Raw genomic sequence first — 24,275 nt, forward strand, 5'->3', positions numbered from 1 at the left:
TCTTTTATGTCTAGGTTGAAATGGTGTTGTGTTCAGTGAAGAAGTTTTGGGCATTATGTTAAAGCTGTATATGAACTCAAGTTATTAAATGTACGGTCATGGCTTATAATGTTAGGATGCTAGGCTTACACAGCTTTCAGAGCAAGGGTATGGCAACATTGTGGTTATGTTCTTGGATCAGAAACCTAGACTTGGACCTGAAAACAAAAACTCAAATCCTATTGCTGCTTTTGTGGAATTTAAATTCATTAAATTATATAAATCTGAAATCTGTTATCAGTAAATCTGAAATCTAGAAGAGGAAAATGGTTAGGAGATTACATCTGAATGAAATGTAGGCAGTGTAGAGTCATAAATTTGATTCAGGTTGTAAATCTTGTTATGCTTTTTTCAAGCTTACAAGAAGTAGATGCTGATATAGAACTGACAATCTTCAAGTGAGTAAAATAGTTTTGTGAAACAGGGAACTGTCTGATGTTCCATTGAGTGAAAATATTTGGTTCAATTGGGCACAACTTACTGTACCAGAAACCTAAATGGGCCAACGGCTCATCAGAGGCTGTGTATAAGAGACAGATTTGTCAAATCAGAGAGTGTTACAAATGCCAAGATGTCAGCAAAAATGACCATCATTTGCGCATGCACCAATGATACCAGAGAATCTTGGCTTTCACTTAGGCTGTGAATTGTCTCCACATGACAGTTCAAGGAGAAGATTCATTATCAGCAATAAGGAATAAACCTGAGTTAAATTTTAATTAGAAGGTAAGTGGAGGTGGGAGGTATTTTTATTTGAATCAGACCTGTATGTGTTTTCTGTATAAAATTTGACTGCAATGGATTAAATTTCTTTTATAGATTTGGATTTCTGAACTTTAAAAGCATGAACTGTAATGACTGGTAATGGGACCCATAATGAAAGATTTCATTGTTTTTATACCCAAGGAGGTGCAAATAAAATGTTTGACATCTGCTTCAACAAAATCACTTTATTAGATTTTTCAGTGTTATAAATAGCTCAGTGAAAAGCATGATGTGATATTCACTTAAGCCCTTTGCACAAACTCACTCTTTGCATCAGTTAGCAAAGGTCTTTAAATGATTCACAGCCTTTTCAGACTGTACAGACATAAGGGGTGCATAGTCAGGAGATTCTGCCTGAGTGAGATAGATGGAGTTGCGAATTTGATTCAGATGGGAATTTGGTACACAGTACCACAGTGGGGAAATGAGTGCTCCACTTTCTCCAATTTTTTTTTAAATCAGTCTCCAGGAGTGGATGAGTTTGTCTTTTGCTCCAAGCTTGGAAAGTGATGTTACTATTACTTTACTTTACCTAATGTGAATCATTAGCTAAATTCACTAACTAAATAAAAACATTTAAGGGTCTATCAGGGTTGGTAAAGTGTATTGACAAGGTGTATTAGTATTTGTAAGATTTTATTAGCAATAGCCAGGTTAACTAATAAAGTACTGGCAGGGTATCTTTTCTGCAAATGTACTTCCTGTGCAATGTGGGAACTCCAGGATGCTTCTTCTATCCTGGAAAATCTTTTATTTGCAGAAAGTGCCATCAGTTGCAGCAGCTGAGTTCTAATTTTCAGAACATAAGCAGCAAATTACATCACTGTAGTGTACCCATAAGACTGTTAGCTATGTGAGTAACACTTTTACAGATATGGTCATTCAATGCTTAAAAGTGTATAGGCTGGGAGGGAATGGGAGACCACCAGGCAGTCAAAAAGGACCAGGCAGGTAATACAGAATACATCTCACTCTTCCGACAAATCTTTGCCCTGAATGCTGATGACAGTGATGGCTCATCTCAGGAGTGCAGCCAGAGCCGGATCTATGGCTCCAGGGGTGGTTCAGCTGTACAAAGCTGAATACAAAGAAGACTGGAAAGCAACAATTATAGGTAATTCAAAACTTGGGAGCGGATAGACATTTCTACAGCCGCATGTATGATTCCAGGCTGATGTTGTCTCCCTGGTCATGACCAAGTCTGTCACTAAGCAGTTTCAGAGCGTCCTGGAGCCAATGATATTGGTAGAAAGAAGGATATGGCCCTGCTGTCAGAATTGAGAGGTAGGGAGAAAATTAGTAGCACCTTAAAGGTGCTCTGGATTAGTCCCAGTGCCATGTTCACATGAGTACTGGAGTAAATGGATAAGATAAGAGAATGGCCGGCAAGTTGGTGCAGTAGGGAAGGCTTTAGATTCTTGGGACATTGGGACCCACGCTTTGCTGGATGGCTGTACCTGAATAGAACAGGGAGTAAGTCCCTCATGGGATGTTTTGTTACTGCTATTGGGGAGGATTTAAACTGGTTTGGCATGGGATGGGAGCCAGGGGTTGATTCTGTTGGGACAAAATCAGAGATGAAAATGAAAGGCAGAAATTAGTTGATGAGTCTGGAATGGAAAGGAAATAGAGTTTGGCAGTGCTCAAGGATATATACTTTAATGCAAAGATTATAGCAAACAAAACAGACAAGCTGAGGGTATGAATACAAATGTGGTAGTATGATACCATAACTATTACAGAAACATGTCTTTAAGAGGGATAGACATGGCAGCTCAACACGCATGGTTACAGGGTTTTCAGATGAGATGGTGAGAAGGGATATAAAGGAACTGGAGTGGTGATTTTGGTCAGAGTAAATTACAGTGATAAGTAGAGATAATCTGTTAGAAGGATTATTAAATGAGGCCATATTTATTTAACCAAGGGGAAAAAAGAGGCAACCAGGACTGGGTGTATACTATACACCCCAAAAAGTTAGAGAAGGAGGGGCAATATGACGCAAGGATCATTAAATGAGACTTTAGGGGAACCTCAATTATCCGTACGAGATGGGTGGGCACTATTTCGTTCAGACAATTGATTATTCAGTTAATCAATTCAATGTCTTTCCTCTGGAGCTTGGAGTTTTCTATGAAGTCTGCTGTCTGTTCAGGATACTAGCAGCAGCACACCGCGCGTGAGCCCTCACCCCGCCTCCTAATCCTATCCGCCCCCAATACCGCCCCCCCCACACCTCCCCCGCCCGGCCCATCCTTATCCCCTGCATTACCCCCAAACCCCATCCAACACTGCCCCTCCATCCGCCCCCAAACCCCGTCCAAGATGCACCCCCCCCCGCCTGTCCCCACTCCCACATCCCACGTGACCCCTGTCCGCCCCCAACACTGCCCCTGCCTGTCTCCAACACTGCCCTCGCATGACCCCGGTCTGCACCCAACTCCACCCCCTTTCACCCCCGCGCCCTCTCTGGGGCAGCCGGACTGGTCACTAACAAGACTGCTGCGGCTGCTGCAGTCTTTTGCAGGGTGAGTCTCCAAATAGCACGCACGTGTGCGTACACACAGACATATGCACAACTTTTTACTGTAACATTTTGACAGGTTCCGCCTCTGCCCTGTACAGGACAACGTTAGAGAGATTATCCGGCGAAGGGGTGTTTAGAAAAAGCTGAAGTACAAAAAGCTGGTCGCCATTGCTTGGAATGTACTATATACCACAAACAAGGGAATATAGAAGAGCAAATATATAGGCAAATCCCAGAAAAGTGCAAATAAGAGTCTGATAGTAATATATTTCAATTAACCCAATACTAACCAGAATATTGTGTGAAATGAATTAAGGGAACAGAATTTCTGAAATTAATTTAGTAGACTTTCTTTTTTGGCAATATGTGGCAAGTCCAATAAGAGAGGGTGCAACTTGGACTCAGTTTTAGGAAATCAAGCTTGGCACGTGGAAGGAATGGGAGAACATTTTGTTGCTAGTGATAATTCAGTTGGTTCAAACATAATGAAGGAAAAGGATAAAGATAATATAGGAATTAGACTTCTATATTGATACAAAACCAATTTTACAAAATTAAAAATTATTTTGCAAAAGTAGGCTGGACACAGCTAACTGAAGGTAAATTAGTGTCACAGCAGTGGAAGACTTCAAAGGGGATATTCAGATGTTCAGAAAAAACATCTTCCTTGTCATGAAAATGGATCATTAACCCTGAAATCTGAAATCATTGGTGGATGTATGGAACGTTAAATTACAAAGTGTGTTTTTTTTTTAAGAAAAATGACATACACATAAAAAGATATCTGAAAATGAAAATTTAGTGCCTATGTAAAATCTCTGCATGGATTACACCAGGACCTGAGAGAAATTCAGGAATGTTACAACTGAAGAGTGTAAAGGGAACTTCTAATAGCTATACTTCAAAGGAGGAGATGCCATTAAAAAAAAAAGAACTGTGGTCTCTTGTGGATTGTATCCCAGACTGCAGGCACATAGATAGAAAAAAAATGAATTAAAAGAAAAACAATTCAGGGTAAAATATATATTTGTGTTTTATCCTTTCAGGAATACACAAGTAAGGGAGTTCAAAAAGTAACTACTACCCCTGAACTTCATTAGCTACTATGCTAGGGAACCAGCATGATAGTGTGCCAGCTTATGATCAACTTCCACCATACTAAAATGTACCATGAAGGGGAACAGCCGAGAACATCCACGGGACACTCTTGAATTTATGGATTATAAAAAACAGTCTGCCTCTCTGCTAAAGAGCAGGTCAAGTCAACAATGTTGAAGAAAACTGGGCAATATCTTTCAAACAACTGCAGGACCAAAAATCACCAAACAACTCCTCAACCACAAAAGTCAGCACAACCAGTATAACCTATTTTAACTGCCACAACATTTCACAATCTATTCCTCATAAGGAAATTATTGCAATCAGTTCTGAGACAAGATAAATTTTCAATTAGAAAGGAGTGGATTAATTCAAGGATAATTAGCATGGATATATTAAAGAAAGGTTATGTTTGTGAATGTTTTCTCTGGAGCAGAAGAGGCTAAGGAGAGATCTGATCAATGCATCAAAAGGCTGCATTCGACAAGAGTCATAGAGTCATAGAGATGTACAGCACTGAAACAGACTCTTCAGTCCAACTCATCCATGCTGACCTGGTAGCACCCGGCCCATATCCATGCAAACCCTTCCTATTCATATACCTATCCAGGTGGGTGTTTAAATGTTGCAATTATACTAGCCTCCACCATTTCCTCTGGCAGCTCATTCCATACACGTTCCACCCTCTGAGTGAAAAAGTTGCCCCTTTGATCTCTTTTAGATCTTTTCCCTCTCAGCCTAAACCTATGCCCTCTAGTTCTGGACTCCCCCACCTCAGGAAAAAGACTTTGTCTATTTATCCTATCCATGCCCCTCATAATTTTATAAACCTCTATAAAGTCACCCCTCAGTCTCCAACACTCCAGAAAAAAAGTGCCCCAGCCTATTCAGCCCCTCCCTATAGCTCAAATCCTCCAATCCTTGCAACATCCTTGTAAATCTTTTCTGAACCCTTTCAAGTTTCACAACATCTTTCCGATAAGAAGACCAGAATTGCACGCAATATTCCAACAGTGGTCTAACCAATGGACTGTACAGTCGCCACATGACCTCCCAACTGCTGTACTCAATATTCTGACCAATAAAGGAAAGCATACTAAATGCCTTCTTCACTATCCTATCTAACTGCGACTCCACTTTCAAGGAGCTATAAACCTGTACTCCAAGGTCCCTTTGTTCAGCAACACTCCCCAGGACCTTATCATTAAGTATATAAGTCCTGGTAAGATTTGCTTTCCCAAAATGCAGCACCTCACATTTATCGAAATTAAACTCCATCTGCCATGGATTTTCCTCCATATTTTCCTGGGTGGTCTCTTCTTCGGTCTTCTGCTGCACAACCTTTCTTATGGACAGGTACCTTTCAGAGAGCTACTTGGGTAGCAGTCTATACTTGTTGGTGGAGAAAGTGAGGACTGCAGATGCTGGAGATCAGAGCTGAAAATGTGTTGCTGGAAAAGTGCAGCAGGTCAGGCACCATCCAGGGATATATTTCCCTCCCCTCCCCTATCAGCGTTCCAAAAAGACCACTCCCTCCGCGACTCCCTTGTCAGGTCCACACCCCCCACCAACCCAACCTCCACTCCCGGCACCTTCCCTTGCAACCGCGAGAAATGCAAAACTTGCGCCCATACCTCCCCCCTTATTTCCCTCCAAGGCCCCAAGGGATACTTCCATATCCACCACAAATTCACCTGCACCTCCACACACATCATTTACTGCATCCACTGCACCTGATGTGGCCTCCTCTATATTGGAGAGACTTGCGGAACGTTTCAGAGAACACCTCTGGGACACCCGGACCAACCAACCCAACCACCCCGTGGCTCAACATTTCAACTCCCCATCCCACTCCACCAAGGACATGCAAGTCCTTGGAACCCTAAATCGCTAGACCATAGCAACACGACGGCTGGAGGAAGAGCGCCTTATCTTCCGCCTAGGAACCCTCCAACCACAAGGGATGAACTCAGATTTCTCCAGTTTCCTCATTTCCCCTCCCCCCACCTTGTCTCAGTCCCAACCCTCGAACTCAGCACCACCTTCCTAACCTGCAATCTTCTTCCTGACCTCTCCGCCCCCACCCCACTCCGGCCTATCACCCTCACCTTAACCTCCTTCCATCGATTGCATTTCCAACGCCCCTCCCCCAAGTCCCTCCTCCCTACCTTTTATCTTAGCCTGCTTGGCACACTCTCCTCATTCCTGAAGAAGGGCTCATGCCCAAAACGTCGATTCTCCTGCTCCTTGGATGCTGTCTGACCTGCTGCGCTTTTCCAGCAACACATTTTCAGCTATACTTGTTGGTGCTTGGCAGTTCTCCTCCAACTATTCAAAATATCTGATTTTATACCCCAAAACATCAGATCATTTCATTGGCTTGATGTCATCCAAGCACCAAATTCATATTTGATTGGATTTTGTTCTCTGGGACATAATTTAAACTGATTGGCCGAATTTGAAATTGGTTTTGCACCATGGCAACACAGCACCAGCTACTTGGGCCAACCAACATTTTTAAATTGTTCAGCACACTCTGTGCTTTCATCCATTGCCAGCTTCCTCTCTCACTTAAAGGCACAGTATATACCTACACCTTCATAACATTACCATTGACCAGAAACTCAACTGGACACATCATATAACCACAGTGGTGACATGAACAGTTTAGATACTAGGACTAGTGAATAACTCATCACCTGACCACCAAAGCCTGTCCACCATCTACAAGGCACAAGTCAGATTGTGATGGAATGCTCCCCACTTGCCTTGATGGTGCAGATCCAACAACACTCAAGAACAAAACAGCTTGCTTGATTGGTAACACACTACTCTCTCCATCACTTAGTTGCAGCAGTGTATGCTATCTACGAGATGCACTGCAGAAATTCACCAAAGATCTTGAGCTAGAATCTCAAAACTCACAACCATTTCTATCCACAAGGACAAAGGTAGCTGATAAATGTGTGTAAGCCACTCACCATCCTGATTTGGAAATATATCATCATTCCTTCAGTGTTCCTGGTTTGAATTCCTAGAATTCCCTATCTAACAGTATTGTGGATCTACCTATAGCACATAGACTACAGCAGTTCAAGAAGGCAGCTAATCACCATGTTCTTAAGGGTAACTGGGGATGGACAATAAATGGTTGTCCAGCCAGTGATGCCCACATTCCACAAATGAATTTTGAAAAATTGAGGAGGTGTGCGTAGAGGAAGGTAGATGGGAACAGCCTGTTTTTCTTAGCAGAGAGGTCACAGACTGTTTTAAACTGAATGGTTGAAAGATTAGAGGAGAGACAAAAATATTTTTCACCCAGAGAGTGGCTGGGGTCTGGAACTCACTGTCGTTGCCCTCTCTTACTTGCACTTGATTCCAGACCCATAGAATTGTCTTTGACTTTCAAATGTTCTCTGAAATGGCCTAGTAAGCCACTTAGTTGTATTAACTTACTACAAAAATGTCTAAGAATAAAACTCAATGGACCATCCAAGTGACCAAGCATTGGACACAACAAAAGCATAGCCTAACCAGTGAACCCTGCAAAATCCTTCTTGATAACATCTAGGAATTTGTGTCAAAATTAGAAGAGTTTCCCACACACAGTCATGCAACAATTTGACAAAGTTACATACTCTCAATATCATATCAAAGTCTGAGATTCAATTACATCCCAAAAGTGCCATTATCACGAGCATGGATCATAACTTCTGATCCTGAAGAAGGGCTTATGCCCGAAACGTCAATTCTCCTGCTCCTCGGATGCTGCCTGGCCTGCTGTGTTTTTCCAGCACAACATTTTTCAACTCTGGCCTTCAGCATCTGCAGTCCTCACTTTCTCCTCATAACCTCTGATCACCTATGGATTTATTGAAGTCTTGAACAAATGTTTTGTCCAGATGCCAAGGCTGGCTTATAAAAAACTAAAAAGTCAGTATCTTGCTTTGAGTGCTGCAAGCTAAACAACCAATCAAAATGAAACAGGACAAAAGAATTTCAGCTGGCCTGCAAAGTCAAGCACAGGCACTCAACTGTTCACCTACAAACATCAATGTTATTGTATCGCTCAACATAATGTCCACAATATCCGATCAGCAATCAGAGACTGATCTGTATATCTTTTCTAATTTTCTTGGATTCATTTTGCATTTCTAATCTCTAGTCAATGGGCAGATGTTTTAGAGGAAGTAAATGGTTCACTCGACAAAACGTACAAGGTAAACAAATGGCAACTAAAAGCCAGTAAGTTCCTGGAACTGATGGAATACATCTTAGGATATTAAAGAAAGTAGTTATAGAGATAGCGGATGCACTGTTAGTAATCTTTCAAGACTCCTTAGATGCTGGAAAAATGCCAGAGGATCAGCAAATTTCCACTGTCTCACATTTATTCAAATAGGGAAGGAGATAACTGTTGGCCACATAGCCTAACATCTTTTATTGAGAAAATGTTAGAGTCTACTACAAAAGATGTAATTGTAGTGCATTTAGAAATACATAATATGATCAAGCAGAGTCAATTATCTCATTGAATGGCAGAGCAGACATGAAGTGCTGAATGGCCTACTTCTGCTCTTATATCTTACAGTGAGAAGGGATGAACTTGTTCCCTTTCTTTATTCATCTAACCCAACATTACTTTACAAATGACCCCTTTCTTTGTTGATGCCCTTCTCCCAGACCAATAAATTCATGTTGTAAAAGGAGCCAATTTAACCAGGCTTTGTGTATGTGAATGTGTATTATTTCTCCTCACATTTAATAACTAATAAACTCACTCTTTTATTAACTCAAGAAAGTCGATCCTCTGGAATTTTTCCAGCCAGATTACAAACAATGCATCCACTATCTCTGTAACTACTTTCTTTAATATCCTAAGATGTATTCTATCAGTTCCAAGGACTTATTGGCTTTTAGCCCCATTTGTTTACCTTGTAGATTAGATTACTTACAGTGTGGAAACAGGCCCTTCGGCCCAACAAATCCACACCACCCCGCCGAAGTGCAACCCTCCCATACCCCTACATTTACCCCTTACCTAACACTACGGGCAATTTAGCATAGCCAATTATCTGACCTGCACATCTTTTGGACTGTGGGAGGAAACCGGAGCACCCGGAGGAAACCCACACAGACACGGGGAGAATGTGCAAACTCCACACAGTCAGTCGCCTGAGGCGGGAATTGAACCCGGGTCTCTGGCGCTGTGAGGCAGCAGCGCTAACCACTGTGCCACCGTGCCACCCACATGTACTTCTTGTCTTGTGAAAATTATATATTTACTTTCTCTAAAACATCTGCCCCTTGAATATTTATAATTTTTGGAATGGTATTACTGGCTTCTACCATGAAGACTGATACAAAGTATTTATTCAACTCCTCTGCCACTTCCTGATTCCCCATTATTATCTCTCCAGCCTCATTCTCCAAACAACATTTGTTCACTTTGGCCTCTTTCTTCCTTTTATATATATTTTTAAAACTTAGTACTGTCTTGGTATCAGCTGCAAATTTATTCTCAATGTTTATTTTCTCCCTCTTTATTTTTTTGTTGGTCATCTCTTGTTGACCTTCAAAACTTTCCTAATCCTTCAGCTCATCACTAATCTTTGTCACATTTTAAGTTTCTTCTGTCAATTTTATGTTGTCCTTAACTTACCTGGTTAACCATGATTGGTTTATCTCCTTCCTATAATCCTTCTTTCTTGATACATTTTTGTTTAACTATTTTCTTAAAGGTTTATCATTTTTCCTCAACCATCTTTCCCAATCCACTCCAGCTAGCTCTGCCCTTATTCCTTTGTAATTACCCTTGCTTAAGGTTGAAAATTGTTTCTGACTCAAGCTTTTCCTTCTTAAATTGAATGATAAATTCTACTAAGTTATGGTTGCTGTTTCCTCAGGGATTTTTTACTCTGAGATCATTTATTAAATCGCCTCATTATATAATACCAGATCAAACGAGCCGATCCCTGATTGGATCCAAACATATTGTTCTAAGAACTAAGAAATTGTCTCTTATACAATCTATGTATTTGCCCTCATTGCTACCCCTGCCAATTTGACTTTCCCTATCTACATGTAGATTAAAGTCACCTGTGATTACTGTACTAGGAGAAAGTGATTACTGTAATGTCTTTTTTACATGCCGTCATTACCCTCTGAATTATTCACTCACTTACTATATAGATACTGTTCAAGGGCCTATAGACCACACCTGACAGTGTCTTCTTCCCCTTGTTGTTCATACTTCCACCCATGTAGATTCCATATCTCTGAATTCAACAGCATTTCTTGCTATTATACTTACCCCATCCCACACTAACAAAGCTACCCCACTACTCTTTCCTTTCTGCCTGTCCTTTCAAAAAGTCACATACCACTGAATACTTAGTTCCCAAATTTGGTCTCTATGTAACCATGTCCTTAACTTGGCTATAAATTCATACAAATTACCTTCATTGATTATTTGACAAATTAGGAATCTTGTCTGGAACTATATTAAACTGGGGAACTTTGCCTTGCCTGAAGAATGGCCATAGCACTGTCTACATAATCCAAAAATAGTCTTGTTGCCAGCCTGGATTTGGAACATCCTTTATGTCCACAAAAATAGGCGTAATGTAATCTGGCCAGTTAGCATCCCAACAGTCTACTCTCAATCATCAGCAAAGTGATGGAATGAATCATTGACAGTGCTATCAATTGGCAGTTTCTCATTAGTAAACTTGTCAGTGGTATACAATTTGGATTCCAATAGATCACTCAGCTCCTGACATCACTACACCCTTGATTCAAACAACAAAACTGAATTCAAAAGGTGAGGTGAGAGTGACTGGCCTTGGTATCATTGCAACATTTCACCATCTGTGGCACAAAGGAGCTCTGGAAATATTGAAGCAAATGAGGATCAGAGGAGGGTGGCATTGGAACTCTCCACTAGTTGCTTAGCACAAAGGAACATGGTTGTGCTTGTTGAAGACCAACTACTCAGTTTCAGGACATCACAGCAAGAGTGCCTCAGACAAGTGTGCACAGCCCAAGCACCTTCAGTAGTTTCATAAGTGACATTGCCTCCAACATAAGGTCAGAAGTAAGGACATTTACTGATGACTGTAGTGTTTAGTTCCATTCACAAATTCTCATATACTGAATCAATTAGTGCCTACATACAACAGGACATGGACAACATTCAAGTTTGAGTTGAAAGGTGTGGCACTGAAAAAACACAGCAGTCTGAGGAGCAAGAGAGTTGACCTTTTTGGGCATTAGCCCTTCAAACACATTCAGGCTTGAGTTAAAAGGTTGCAAATAAGATGTGTGTGACATAAATGACAGACAATAATTATCTCCAATAAGGGATGACCTAACTATTTCTACTTCATATTCAATGGCATTACCAATACCAAGTTCCCTACTATCCACATTCTTGGGGTTATCATTGACAAGATACTTAACTGGATTAGCCAAATAAACAGTAGATCAGAAGTTGGAATTCTGTGGTAATTAACTCATCACCTGACTCCATCCATCATCTACAAAGCACAAGCTGTGAAGTGGTAGAATATTCCAGAGTTGAATGGAAGAGTCTGGCTCCAACATTTAAAAAACATTCAATGCCACAGAATACAAAGTAGCCCACTTGATAAGATTCCGTCTACCACATTCAATATGCACTCCTTCCACTCTTCAAAGCATAATCATCTTTGCTCCTTTATCAATCATTTTCCCTCCAGCCTACCATCAGAGGATGAGGAATCTGCTGATAGTTACATAGATTTCAGTTCCATCCCAATTGCTCAGATGATGAAGCAGCCATCCTCTTACACATATTTTTATTGCCTTAAGGAAATTTCCCATGAGTATAAGTATTATGCATATCTAAAAATAAGGAGGAATGACAACAGTTATATTATAACTGTATTACAACAAAGCAGTGTGAACATTTACTGCCAAATAGAATAAAGAATGAAATTTTATAAACTTAAAAAAATGAAAAATAAAGTCCAGGATCTTAATGCTTTTCCCCATTTCAAAGATCATGAATAGAAGAACAGTGTGGCCATGTCCTCCAAAATCTTCTGAGGCACTGGCAGTGAATTGAAAAGAATGAAAATGAGGCAAAATGCAGGGTTTTGCAAACACCTTCATCCTAAGCAGACACTCCATCAGCAGACACTCAGCCACCCTTAAATTTATACTGTTTCCTCTGGTCTAAAAAGTTCCAGGATGCAGACACTTCCCGTGCTTTGCTGCCCTCCGTACAGAAATCATCAAAGGCCACCTGCTGTGCGGCGAATGTTTGATTGAACAGACAACTCACCCAGACCACATAGTTAGAGGTTCAGTGCCAACCAACAAACCAAACTACAAGGTGGGGGCGGGAGGTGACAAAAATACTCATTACCTCCAGGTCACAGCTAAAATAACTCAGTTGGCAGGGCCACCCATGCTCAGTCAATCAATATTCAAGAAGTTTCATCCACCTAACTACATGGAGCTCTCTTTCAAATTGCCATCATTTTAAAAATGGTGTGAAAAACATTCCAGTTTGGGCTACTAACATGTACTCCAAATAAATTTCCTTCAAATTACCACCCTAAAAAACACAGCTTCCCTTAGTCAATGGCATTACCATTGCTGCAGATCACTATTGAGCAGAAAGTTAACAAGATCACTATATAAATAGCGACCTAAAGGCAAGGAATTCTATACTGAATGACTTGTTTCCTGATTTCCCCAAAGTCTGCCCATGGCCACAAGGCACAAATTTGGAGTGTGATGGAATACTCCCCACCTACTCGGGTGTGTATCTTCTACACGGAAGAAGTTCAACACCATCCAGGCCAAAGCAGTCAGCTTGATTGGTATCCAATATACCACCGTGACATTCACTGCCTTCATCTCCAGCTCCTTTTACACGACTGCACTACAGCAACTTATCTAGACTTTTTCTAGCACTTCACAAATCATTTACTTCTACCACCTAGAAGAATAAGGGCAATGGGTGCATGATGATATCACCACCTGCAAGTAGGAAAAATGTGACTTGAGACAGGACAATATAAATGTAAACATGATTTAGAAATCTGCTTATTGCAGCAAAATGTGAAACAGGACCAATGACCGATTATTTGTGCACTCTATGTGTACCATTTTCATAATATAGAATGACGTAATGAAACAATAATACAGAATTAAAACTAACCCACCAACCCTTTAATACAAACTTGTTACAATTCCACTATAGTAATACATTAATACATTACATCTAATCTGCATTTACCTGTGATAGACCTGACTTCAGGTTTCTTGGGTTCAGGCCTTCTGAGATGCTTTGGAAGCTTATCATTTTCAATATGCCATTTTTTCAAACACTGTGGCTCATGAATACTTATAGATGTAGTTCCATATTCTCTGCCACAAAGATAGCAGACAACTGTTCGTGGGCGTTTAATTACTGGTGGCTAAAGACAAATGTTAAGCTTTAGTCATTTAATTCAAACACTATGAAGTACTAAAGGCACATAGAAGGAAGACATATAACTAACATATATATGCAGGAAGCCATAGCTAGATGAGCACAATTTATTAACAAAATAGAGAAAAATTCTGCCACTATTTTTGAAAGCTTAGTCAGATTTCTTTCTACCAATTTACATTATAATTGAGTATTACACTTTTGACCGCTTATTACTTTATTTCCCCATTGGAACACAAGCAAGAAAATCAAATTACTTAGACGTAATACAAATCCCAGTGGGTTATGAGCACTACTCTCATAAATAAAATAGATCATCTCACTGTCATACCATTTTCACATTGCACTGGATTTTTACAGACTTAAAGGGTCTCTAGATTAGTCCCCATTCCAGAAGTCCCACCACAAACACAACACTTATCAGTTTTGCAAAGTTAAGGAACGGAGTGGGTATTAGTTTGCATATCCATGGTTCACAGAGGTAGTTGCACATATAGAGATTCAGCTGTGTTTAAAAATATTCACCCTTCATTTGTGGGCTATCTAAGACATGATCCATGGCCTTCAGACATTTGAACAAAAAGAGTTGTTTGGAGATATCCAGGTATCCTTTTGGGAGAGGTCATGTTTCCTGTTGAATTGTTAAAATTAGACATGACTGTGTTTAGAAATGGACTGAGTGGAACTGTCAAGCTGTCAAAGCATTTAAAACTTGAAGCACTTTAAATTTGGGGGGGAAAAAATCAGTGCTTTCAATATCAATAAACTATTTGTTGACATAAGGCTGAGGCTTATTGGAGAACCAGCACAGACATGGTTGAAATGCTCCTTCTATACCATAACAATTCTGTGATTCTGTAATTATATGTTTAGTGCTGCATGAATGATTCCACAACCTATTAGTATCACTGCAGAAGGCTTATAAGTCCACAATCTGATTGACAACCTCAACCAAGTCTTTGATGTGGGGCTATGAGTACAAATGTGTACCCATAAAGGTTTATGGTACTTGGTAGACATCACATGAGATTTATCAACAAGATTTATATTTCAGAAGTCATCAATAGAAACTTACAGCTTTATTTTATTACATCTTAACATAGCTCCTGAAGTCTGCTCAGTGAATACTGAATGAATCGGCATGCATGGTAATCACGGCAAAGGGTTGGGACCACAATTTGCCACTAAATTGATACAGAGATTATAAAGACCCATAGGGTGTGGAGTGGAGAGTATGGTTGGCATTGGAAGCTATGTGGGGTAGAAAGGCACATATTGCATAGAGGTTGAGGGGTCATTAGGGTATGGGTAGAGTAGTATTGATTGGCATGGAGGATATGAAGGACCATGAGGCTGGCTAGGGAGCATGAGGTGGCGTGAGCTGGCTTGGGTCATGCATAGGGAGTGTGTGAGGGCTGAGGACTAGAAAGTGTCTTGGTTTTACATCAAGTCCTGGAGCATTGGGGCAGTCTCTCTCACAGCCTAACTATCACACCCAGCAAACCTCATGACTGTGTCTACATTGTTTCTTGAGGTGGCAGCCCCAACTCATGTTACCATCTACCCTCACCAGGAACAAACATCACTGGACTCTAAACATTAACTCTGTTTTCTCTGCACAGATTCTACCAGGCCTGCTGAGTTTCTCCAGCAATTTCTGTTTAGTTACAAAGAAAGCTGCATTTGGTGACAGTGTGATTGTTGAATGTAGAACTGCAGGCAATGCAGTGACCACCCATGAGACATCACTGCTAGCGATGCCACTGATAGCTGCTGTCTACCTCAAAGAATAGGAACATTGAGCAATTCAATAATGCTTATAAGTGTAATTCCAATGAAGCATTTGTTTTCAAATGATTCTCTGATGCAAAGTCTTACATTTTGTGTGATCTTACTCTGCCAGCCTAACATAATGGGTTAGGGTTCACAGAATACTTATCTTCAAAAAAAATTTCAAATTTCTGGGACTTTCAATGTATCTCTCCCAGACCTTGGTCTCCATGCTCATTGCCTCACTGACTATCTGACTCTGGACTTCTCACTGTCTCCTTGCTGTACACTGCCATACACAGTCACTGCTTCCTGCACCCTGCACGAGATAGAATTGGTCAATGAGAGGTTAGGAGTGGGCCAGGAATGTAGACAGCAAACTGGTCACTGAGCAGTTTAAGCAAGAGAGTGGTGTGTTGAAATGCACACTATGACATCAGTGATACTATTCCTTTGACTGTAGGTAAAATGCATGTTGACTTCATGTTCTGCTCCATATCACTGGCAGGAGGTTCTGCAATGAAGAGGAGACCATCTGGGCACTTTCTTCTCAATCACATGTCGTTGATGTTCCTGATTCTGCACTCTCAGCTCAGAGGCAAAAACTTTTTTCAAAACACAAACATTTTAAATTATTCCTGTTGAACTTATGGTATATAAAATATAACATTCTGACAAAAATACTACATATTCTGATATACTTTTTCCACCCTACCTGAGAGAATTTCTCTATCTTTTGAGTTACTATCCTAAATTCCACCTTCCTTTCACATTAAAAAAAAGTGTCCTTGCCTTCCATTTCCATCTCTGTCTCAATACCTCCCCTGCAGTCCAGTTTCTGCACAAAGTGCCAAAACCAAATAGTCAGAATTATGAACATTTAATTTAAGACCATGACCTCTTAACATTTTTATAATGTTCAGCATGAATGATTCTACTATTATCTTCCATCAATTCAACTAACAAAGGAGGGCTCTGCAGGGTTATCAGGGTCGGGTTTGCCATTTTCATTTCCAGTATCTAGGTTGTTGTGTGTCTCATTTATTTCCTTTCTTATAATTGAATAGCTTATTAGGCCATTTCGGAGGTGGTTAAGAGTCAATGCCACTGCTGTGGATCTGAGGTCACAGGTGCAGGTCGTTCTGCTATAATGCACATTTCGTTAACGTGAATTTGTTGCAATGTGATTGATGAATTGGGGACGCTGTTTCTAAAGCATAAACTTTTAAAATGTGTGTTGGCTGTAACACAATTACATTGTCAACATTTTAAGTGCTATTTCTAAAGTGATTTTTCTATAACACAGGATTGCACAAAAATGTAACCATTGCATTTAGAAGAACTATCTGTCATCCAAACTAATTAAGGATGCCATACAGGACACTAGTGAACAAGATGGATACTTATGACACTCAACAATAGTTTCATGATCACCATTAGATCAGCTTTTAGCTCCAGATTTATTTGTTAAATTTAAATTCTACCAGATGCCATGGTAGGATTTGAGGTGCATTAGACTGCACCTCAAGACCACTAACCAGGTTTCATTCCTACTACACTAATTGCCAAACATCATCCTTCACCCTCCCAGTCTCACCACTGACCTGTACTTAGTCACATTTGTTCTCAGATCTATCAGCTTGAGCTGCCTTCAGCAGTTATTGACAACCCCTCTGTCATTGAGCTCCCTTCTTCTGTCTCCCATAATCCTTCTTAAAATCACCATGATGTGACCTTCATCACCTGTCAGCAATGCCTGATCTTTCCCTTCCACAAACGCCCACATATTCGTCTCCCTGAACAGCTGCAATCAAAGTCAATCCAATAATTCAGCAACTCCTCCATAGTTCAACAAAGTTCTCATGCAATAAAGGTAGTGCCTACTCACTCCAAAATCTCCAGGAAGACTACCTTAGTGGCTGCACTCCACCTTTAACATCTGTGAATTTGAAGGCACATGTTTTTCATTTGCCAGCATAATTGCAAAGGTACAAGTTAATGTGGTGACCATATGTTTTAACGAATATGCATGACATGCTAATGCATTAAAAATAATTTCCCACTGTTTGCTGCTGGGAACAAACCATGATCCATCTTTAATCCTCTGCCAACTTACTTTCCAATATCCTTCCTACTGTCGCAAAGCTGAAAATTCGCCTCCTGCACAATTAAGTGCCCCCATCCTCCTCACTTTCCACTCCCGGGAGTTTCACTGTGTTTTTGATTTCAAAATCTAAGGCATTAATATAAATTGTAAATAACAGCAGTCCCAGCACTAAGTCTTGGTGAAACTCACTTTCCACTCACTTCCACTCTGATTAGCTTCTCATTACTCCCACTCTCTGCTTTTCATCTTGCATCTAGCTAGTTATTCATTTTGTTACTTATTCCATAATTCTGCATATTCTCTGGTTATTCATTCATCTATTTTGTAGCACTCTATTGAAGGCCTTTTGGAAATGTAGCTAAATGGTATTGAGATTCAGAAAGTAGGATCTCCCTTTTTAAAATCCATGCTTACTTTTCATTAATATATTTGGTTTCCAGATGTTTTTCTAATTTCTTCTACTTTAGAGGTTCCATTCTTTTTCTCACCACTGATGTTAAACTGACTAGTGGATAATTCTCTGATAAGGTTACCTTCTTAAGTACAACATTAGCTATCCACAGGTCCTCTTGCATTGTATCTTTAGCTGACAAATTATTATTTTGTTAATAATAATTGTACCATACCAATAGTGTATGGTAGTTCAACTATCTCTTTATTAGGTTATTTTAAAATGCATTTAAGTACTATGATACTTATCCTCTTTGAGTTTGATTAGTTTGTTCAATATTTCTCCTTTTTTCATTTTGACTGAAATTAGGTTGTTTCTAATATCTTCTTTTAATGTTATATCGATTTAATCCATCTCTGATAAATATTGACACAAAATAATTATTTAATATTTCTGCCATTCTGCTACTAGTACATGAGATTTAATTCTGTTGATTCCTATAGTGGCCTTATTCCCAGCCAAACTTCCCTTATTTTGTTCAGATGTCTATAGAATATTTTAGCATTTTAATTTATGTACCTTAATTTAAGTTCATAGATCCTCTTTTCTTAATATTTTGGCCTTCCTTCTAATCTCCTTATATTCTCCCTCTCACCCATTGTCCACGTACTTAGTGAATATTTTCCTTACCATCACTTTTTCCCTCAAGCCTTTATTCATCAATAATGTCTCACCAATGTTTAGTTAATTTTGTTTTAGGAGAATATGTTTTCCTGGGTTTTTTGATCACCATTCTCTATCATTGTTTGGCAATGTAATTGTATACTTTATCTTCCAAAGAGCCATTCCCAGTCTCTCAACATCATCTTCTCTCTAATCTATTGTTCTTTTTTCATGCATATATCGTTTTAAATTGTTGTCTTAAAATGTTTCATCTTACGATCATAATTCCTAACTAGTCCTGTATAGATACTTCTCTTAATTACTACATTCTTCAGTAAAATCTCACTTACTAGGTTTTTTTACACATTGCATTAAAAAGATTTTGTGTATATGTGGAGGGGATTTTCCGCTTTCTTATCCCCTTTATCTACCTCTGCTATTTGAGTTTGGGTAGTTGAAATACCACCATGATTATTATTCTTTTTTTCTCTAAGTTGGTTGGATAATCCTTCTTCCACCTCCCTGTGGCTATATGATAGTTTGACAGTTGATTGGTCCTTTATCTTCATCAGTTGGATTCTATTTCTGCTTTAATAGCTGGCTGCATCACACTTTTTAACTACCATTGTGTTGTCTCCAAAATGTACTGCAACTTTACTAATCACTTCTCTCTTTCCTTTTTTTTGAAATACGGTATATTCTGCAATGCGTAAGTCCTGATATTTCTGTAGCCATATTTCAGTGATCTCTACTATACTGTATTTGGTTCTTTGCAGGGTATAATTATCGCCAATTCCTGTTTTAAGTCTGACCTATTTATCTTGCTCCATAGACATTTTAACTAATTTTTCACATGGAATGGGCAGAGGTTGATCATTTTGCCAACACCACAATGATTTAAGCAATTTCAAACAAAGAATTGTCCATAGGTGTATGTGTCCACTTCTGTCTATTTATTTACGTCTGTCATTTATTTTCCTTGACCTTTCAATCTTGGAAACTGAAATATTTTTCCAAGCTTCAAATGCTTGCTGGTGGGATTTGCCTCAGTTCTTATTCATTTAGAAATTACTTGCATCAACACATGATGATTGACTCCAATTTCATAAATGGCATTCCTCAAATATTTAACATTCCCATCCTCCACAAAGTCCAAGTGAGTTCAAACTTCACTGTCAACATTTTGGGTCATATTAAGTTCCATTTGCTCATCACTCTTTCCTTTGCCAAGCTAGTTTGGACCCTATCCATCAACACATTTGAATTTAAAATCCTCATCTTTGAATTATGGTACGTTAATATTTGCCCAACTTAATATTTAGAACATACCCCAGCTTTATATCACTTTAATCTAGTGTTCTGATTCTGTTTTATTCCCTCTTTTTGTTCTCATTTTGGCTAAACCACAGGTGAAGTATTTGTAATAAAAGGGGTTTAAAAACTTACAGAACTGTAACCTGTACTTGACTCAGGCATTCTGGATGATGTACCTCCACCTTTTCCTTTACAGCTTCTTTGGTGTACAGAAAGTCGATCAGGCAAAAATGTTCGACCACAGTTTTCACAGGGAATGAGTTGAGCATTTGCACTTGCAAATGCTGCTGCATTAGTAGCATCAACATCATAAGAACCATCAGTTTTAACAGCCTCTGGTTTTCTTGGTTCTGGTCTTCTTTGGTGCTTTGGTAATTTCTCATTCTCAATTCGCCATTTCTGTAGACATTGAGGCTCATGCACAGCAATTGAATGTGATCCAAATTGTTTACCACATATATAGCACACTCTCGAGAGTTTTGACATAGCTAACTTTTTCAAGTCCTTAAACTTGAATTATTGAGCTACCTCGTGGAAGCAGTTTCCTTTTCAGTTGTGCAGGTATTCCTTTAACTCTTGAGAACTAGATATAAGGTTTTCTGATGATCCTCAATATGTGAAATCAATGTCCAGTGGATGACAATGATATTCAATTTGAGCTTGCACAGTTCTAGAAGTAGACTTGATAATGAGTATAGAATTAGATTTAATGGATTACATGTGGATCTCTTTGCAATGATTATTTTCTGTTATAGCTGTTTTCATGGGTGGTGCACTTGGGAAGACTATTTTTCACAGCTTGCTCATACTGGAAGTTGAGTTTTTGTGAACAAACTAATTTTCCAACTTTTGCTGTATCAGAATTCGTGGGAGTAAAAAAAGATAGAAGAATTTGGTGACATAGGAGAATGCCTGAGAAAGGAAAAGTCTGTGTTTAAATATAGCAGTTGCATTTTAGGAAACTCCAAATGTACTATGCAATCAGCACATATAAGGTAGTTGCTATTTATAGTATTGTTTTGAGTATAATATTTAAACAATTTTGAGAATTACATACCATAGTGCTTCAATCCATTAAATAAACATTAGCCAACACCTTAATTATCATCCGGAAAAACAATCCAAATTCAGCCTCATCAAGATACCACAGCTTTCCATGGGTACTTTTCATATTATTGAAGGTGGATATAGGCAACATTTTTGCCACAATCAATTTGTTTGTAAACAATATATCTCAAACTCAGTACACAGATTTTGGTCCAAGGAAGAACCAAGCAAAAATAGCAGATTCATATAAAAGATTTTTAAAAAAGATTTGTTAACATTTTGAGATCGGGCAAATGGACTTTTGTTTTAGAATGCTGTGTGTTATTTTGTTTAGAATGTAGTTGATTGTTTTTCGAATATATGGATTCTATTAAAAAAATTGTGTCAGCTGCTTGCTATGATATGTCCCGAAATGTGAGTAGAATTTTCAAAGCAGGTTGTTGGATATAGATGGTCTTGAGCCTCTTCAGAGAAATTAAAACTCTTAATAATAATATTTCTTTTGTAATCTTGGTACTTAAGGAACATCAACCAAGCAAGGAATGGAATGAGCTAGGAAATTATAATAACATTGAATTAATACGGTTTAACAGAGTTATGTGGCCTACTCAGTGGCCTCTTCCCTTGTTAAATATTTGCAGTATATAACAATTGAAAGAGGAAATGTAAAATCTGAAATCCCCAAGCTTTTGTTGTCACTTTGCAATTTATTTTCATGTTATCTTTGTGGAAGACCTATTCTCAGAACCTCGGTTGGTCCCCAACCCTAATTTGAATTGAATTGAATTTATTGTAACATGTACCGAGGCACAGTGAAAAGCTTTATAATTTACCTGAATTTAATCTCCCTGATGAGGCTCGAGGCCAAGCTATATCCAACAACCTGCTTTGAAAATTCTACTCACATTTTGGTCAAATTATTAGCTAGCAGCTGAGGCAATGCAGAATATTCAATTAGCAAGGAGATACAGCAAGAATATTTTTCAGTTTCTGCACAGTGAAAGCTGAGATCTAGATCAAGTGAAAAGTTGCTGTTGCAGCACTTGTAGTGGCTTATAAAAATGGAAAACACACCATCGCCACAAGAGGATGTTGAACTGATTGTGGAAATGGGCTAATGTGGGAGCATGCCAGTAATATTGCACCAAGGCGCCTTGTGTTCAGAATGGACCTATCATTTAGTTGGAGAATGGGGCTAAGTGAAGTTTTATTCCAATTTGAAATTCTCTAGGTGCAGATTTATCACCTATTCAGTTCAGAGACTCTCGGTTCTGATCAAAACTTTCTGAAACCTCAGCATCTGGGCTATTGGCTTGATGAAGCGACCAATAGCTGCCTCCTATTGACCTTGCAACATACTCTGGCACAGCGCAGCTTAGCTTAATTTAGTGATTACTAGCTAGGCATTAATGATCATAGTTAGCGTTTGAGGTTAGCGTTAAATATCACCAAACGCGTCCAGTGCTATAATTTGTGAAGTTTACTGTCCTGATTCTTTACATAATATTACCGACCTTACATCACCGTCATCTTCCAATCATTCCCTCTAGGCTTCCATAATTTAAACCGTGGATTCGGTATTGGGACTGGCCCTGGACACCATCAGCAGGGTTAACCTGCCACAAGGAAAAGCAGCGTTCCACTGCAGCCGCGGCAACGATTGACTTGGCCGTTTCCTAGCAGCAGAATCAACACAATAGCAAATCTCCATCCACATGGTCACAGCCAGAGTGATCAGGATGAAAGGGAATTAGGAAACGAGTCACTTCTAATTTCGTTCATATTATTGATATGAAAATATTCTTGTTTACAGTGATTTGATCTCATCTGTGACAAATTCATATTAAAAACAACATTATTGTACAAAGTGCCAGGAATATGTGCAGGCTGGTGGTGCTATCGCTTACAATGCATGTTAGTTATTATTTGAAGTGGTCACCGTGAGTCCAGAATAGGAATGTCCTTTGGAACTATCGGTCGCTGGGCAATGGCACTCTGCTTGCCTGCAGGAAGTACAATTACTAACAAGTTCTCATGGACCTGCGACAGTCATCTCGAATTGTTTCATCTTGTTAGGGATAATATTTAAGAAGGTTTTTGTTATGTGAGGTATATTTCGGCAAGATTTGTGAGTTATAATTGACTGCCCCTGTCTCCTATCGGACAATTAGAGTTGAAGTCAGACCGTTTCTCTTGATGGAGAGACGCATGTCTTCTCTATGGCTGGTTAGTAATATTTAGTAGGCTTAAGAGTTAATGTTTCCTGTACATAGTTACTGGGCTGTAACAAACTACATAGAGTCATGCAACATGGAAACAGACCCTTCGGTCCACCAACCATGTTCCCAAACTAAACTAGTCCCACTTGCCTGCATTTGGCCCTTATCCCTCCAAACCCTACCTATTCATGTACTTATCCAAATAGCTTGTAAATATTGTAATTGTACCTGCTTCACTACTTCCTCTGGTAATTCATGCCATGCACTAACCATTCTCTGTTTAAAAAGATTGCCACCCTCACGTCCTTTTTAAAAATATGCCCCCTAGTTTTGAACTCCCTCACTCGAGGGAAAAGATCCGGGTTATTCACTTTATCTATGCCCCTCAAGATTTTAAAAAAGCCTCTATGAAGTCACCCCTCAACCTCTTATGTTCGAGTGAAAAAGATCTCAGCCTATTTTGATAACTCAAAGCCATCATTCCCAGCAACACCCTGGTAAATCTTTTCCAAACCCTCTCCAAATTTAATGATATCCTTCCTACAGCAGGGCGAGCAGAACTGCACACAGTATTCCAGATGAGGCCTCAACATGATGTCCCAACTCCTCTACTCAAAGGTCTGAGCAATGAAGGCAAGTGCGCTAAACACATTTTAAACCACCCTGTCCACCTGTGATGCAAATTTCAAAGAAGTATGTACCTGAACCCCTAGATCTCTCTGTTCTACAGCACTACCCAGGGCCATACCATTAATTGTTTGTTTAACCAATCTTAGATAACCTTCTTCACTGTCTACTATATCACCAATTTTAGTGTAATCTGCAAATCTTGTTATCTGAACTTAGTCCTG

The 24,275-nt window shown here is 39.4% G+C and overlaps 1 protein-coding gene and 1 long non-coding RNA gene across 2 annotated transcripts in view; one reads left to right on the plus strand and one right to left on the minus strand.

Annotated features, from left to right (window-relative positions):
* LOC122560704 (zinc finger protein 474) overlaps positions 1-22,819 on the minus strand; it is a 36,497-nt gene extending 13,678 nt beyond the window's left edge. The window contains exons 1-3 of the mRNA XM_043711646.2: positions 22,720-22,819; positions 20,291-21,070; positions 13,719-13,899 (exon numbers count right to left, since the gene is read on the minus strand). Coding sequence (XP_043567581.1) covers positions 13,719-13,899; positions 20,291-20,644 — 535 coding nt within the window. The 5' untranslated portion in view covers positions 20,645-21,070; positions 22,720-22,819. The remainder of the gene's footprint in view (positions 1-13,718; positions 13,900-20,290; positions 21,071-22,719) is intronic.
* LOC122560716 (uncharacterized) overlaps positions 1-23,048 on the plus strand; it is a 71,741-nt gene extending 48,693 nt beyond the window's left edge. Inside the window, exon 4 of the long non-coding RNA XR_015760682.1 lies at positions 22,756-23,048. This is a non-coding gene — a long non-coding RNA (uncharacterized LOC122560716). The remainder of the gene's footprint in view (positions 1-22,755) is intronic.
* The last annotated feature ends 1,227 nt before the right edge of the window (positions 23,049-24,275 follow it).

Source organism: Chiloscyllium plagiosum, unplaced genomic scaffold (genome assembly GCF_037043375.1).
Source record: "Chiloscyllium plagiosum isolate Xiang-an unplaced genomic scaffold, Cpla_swu_hap1 HiC_scaffold_2, whole genome shotgun sequence".
Taxonomy (NCBI): domain Eukaryota; kingdom Metazoa; phylum Chordata; class Chondrichthyes; order Orectolobiformes; family Hemiscylliidae; genus Chiloscyllium; species Chiloscyllium plagiosum.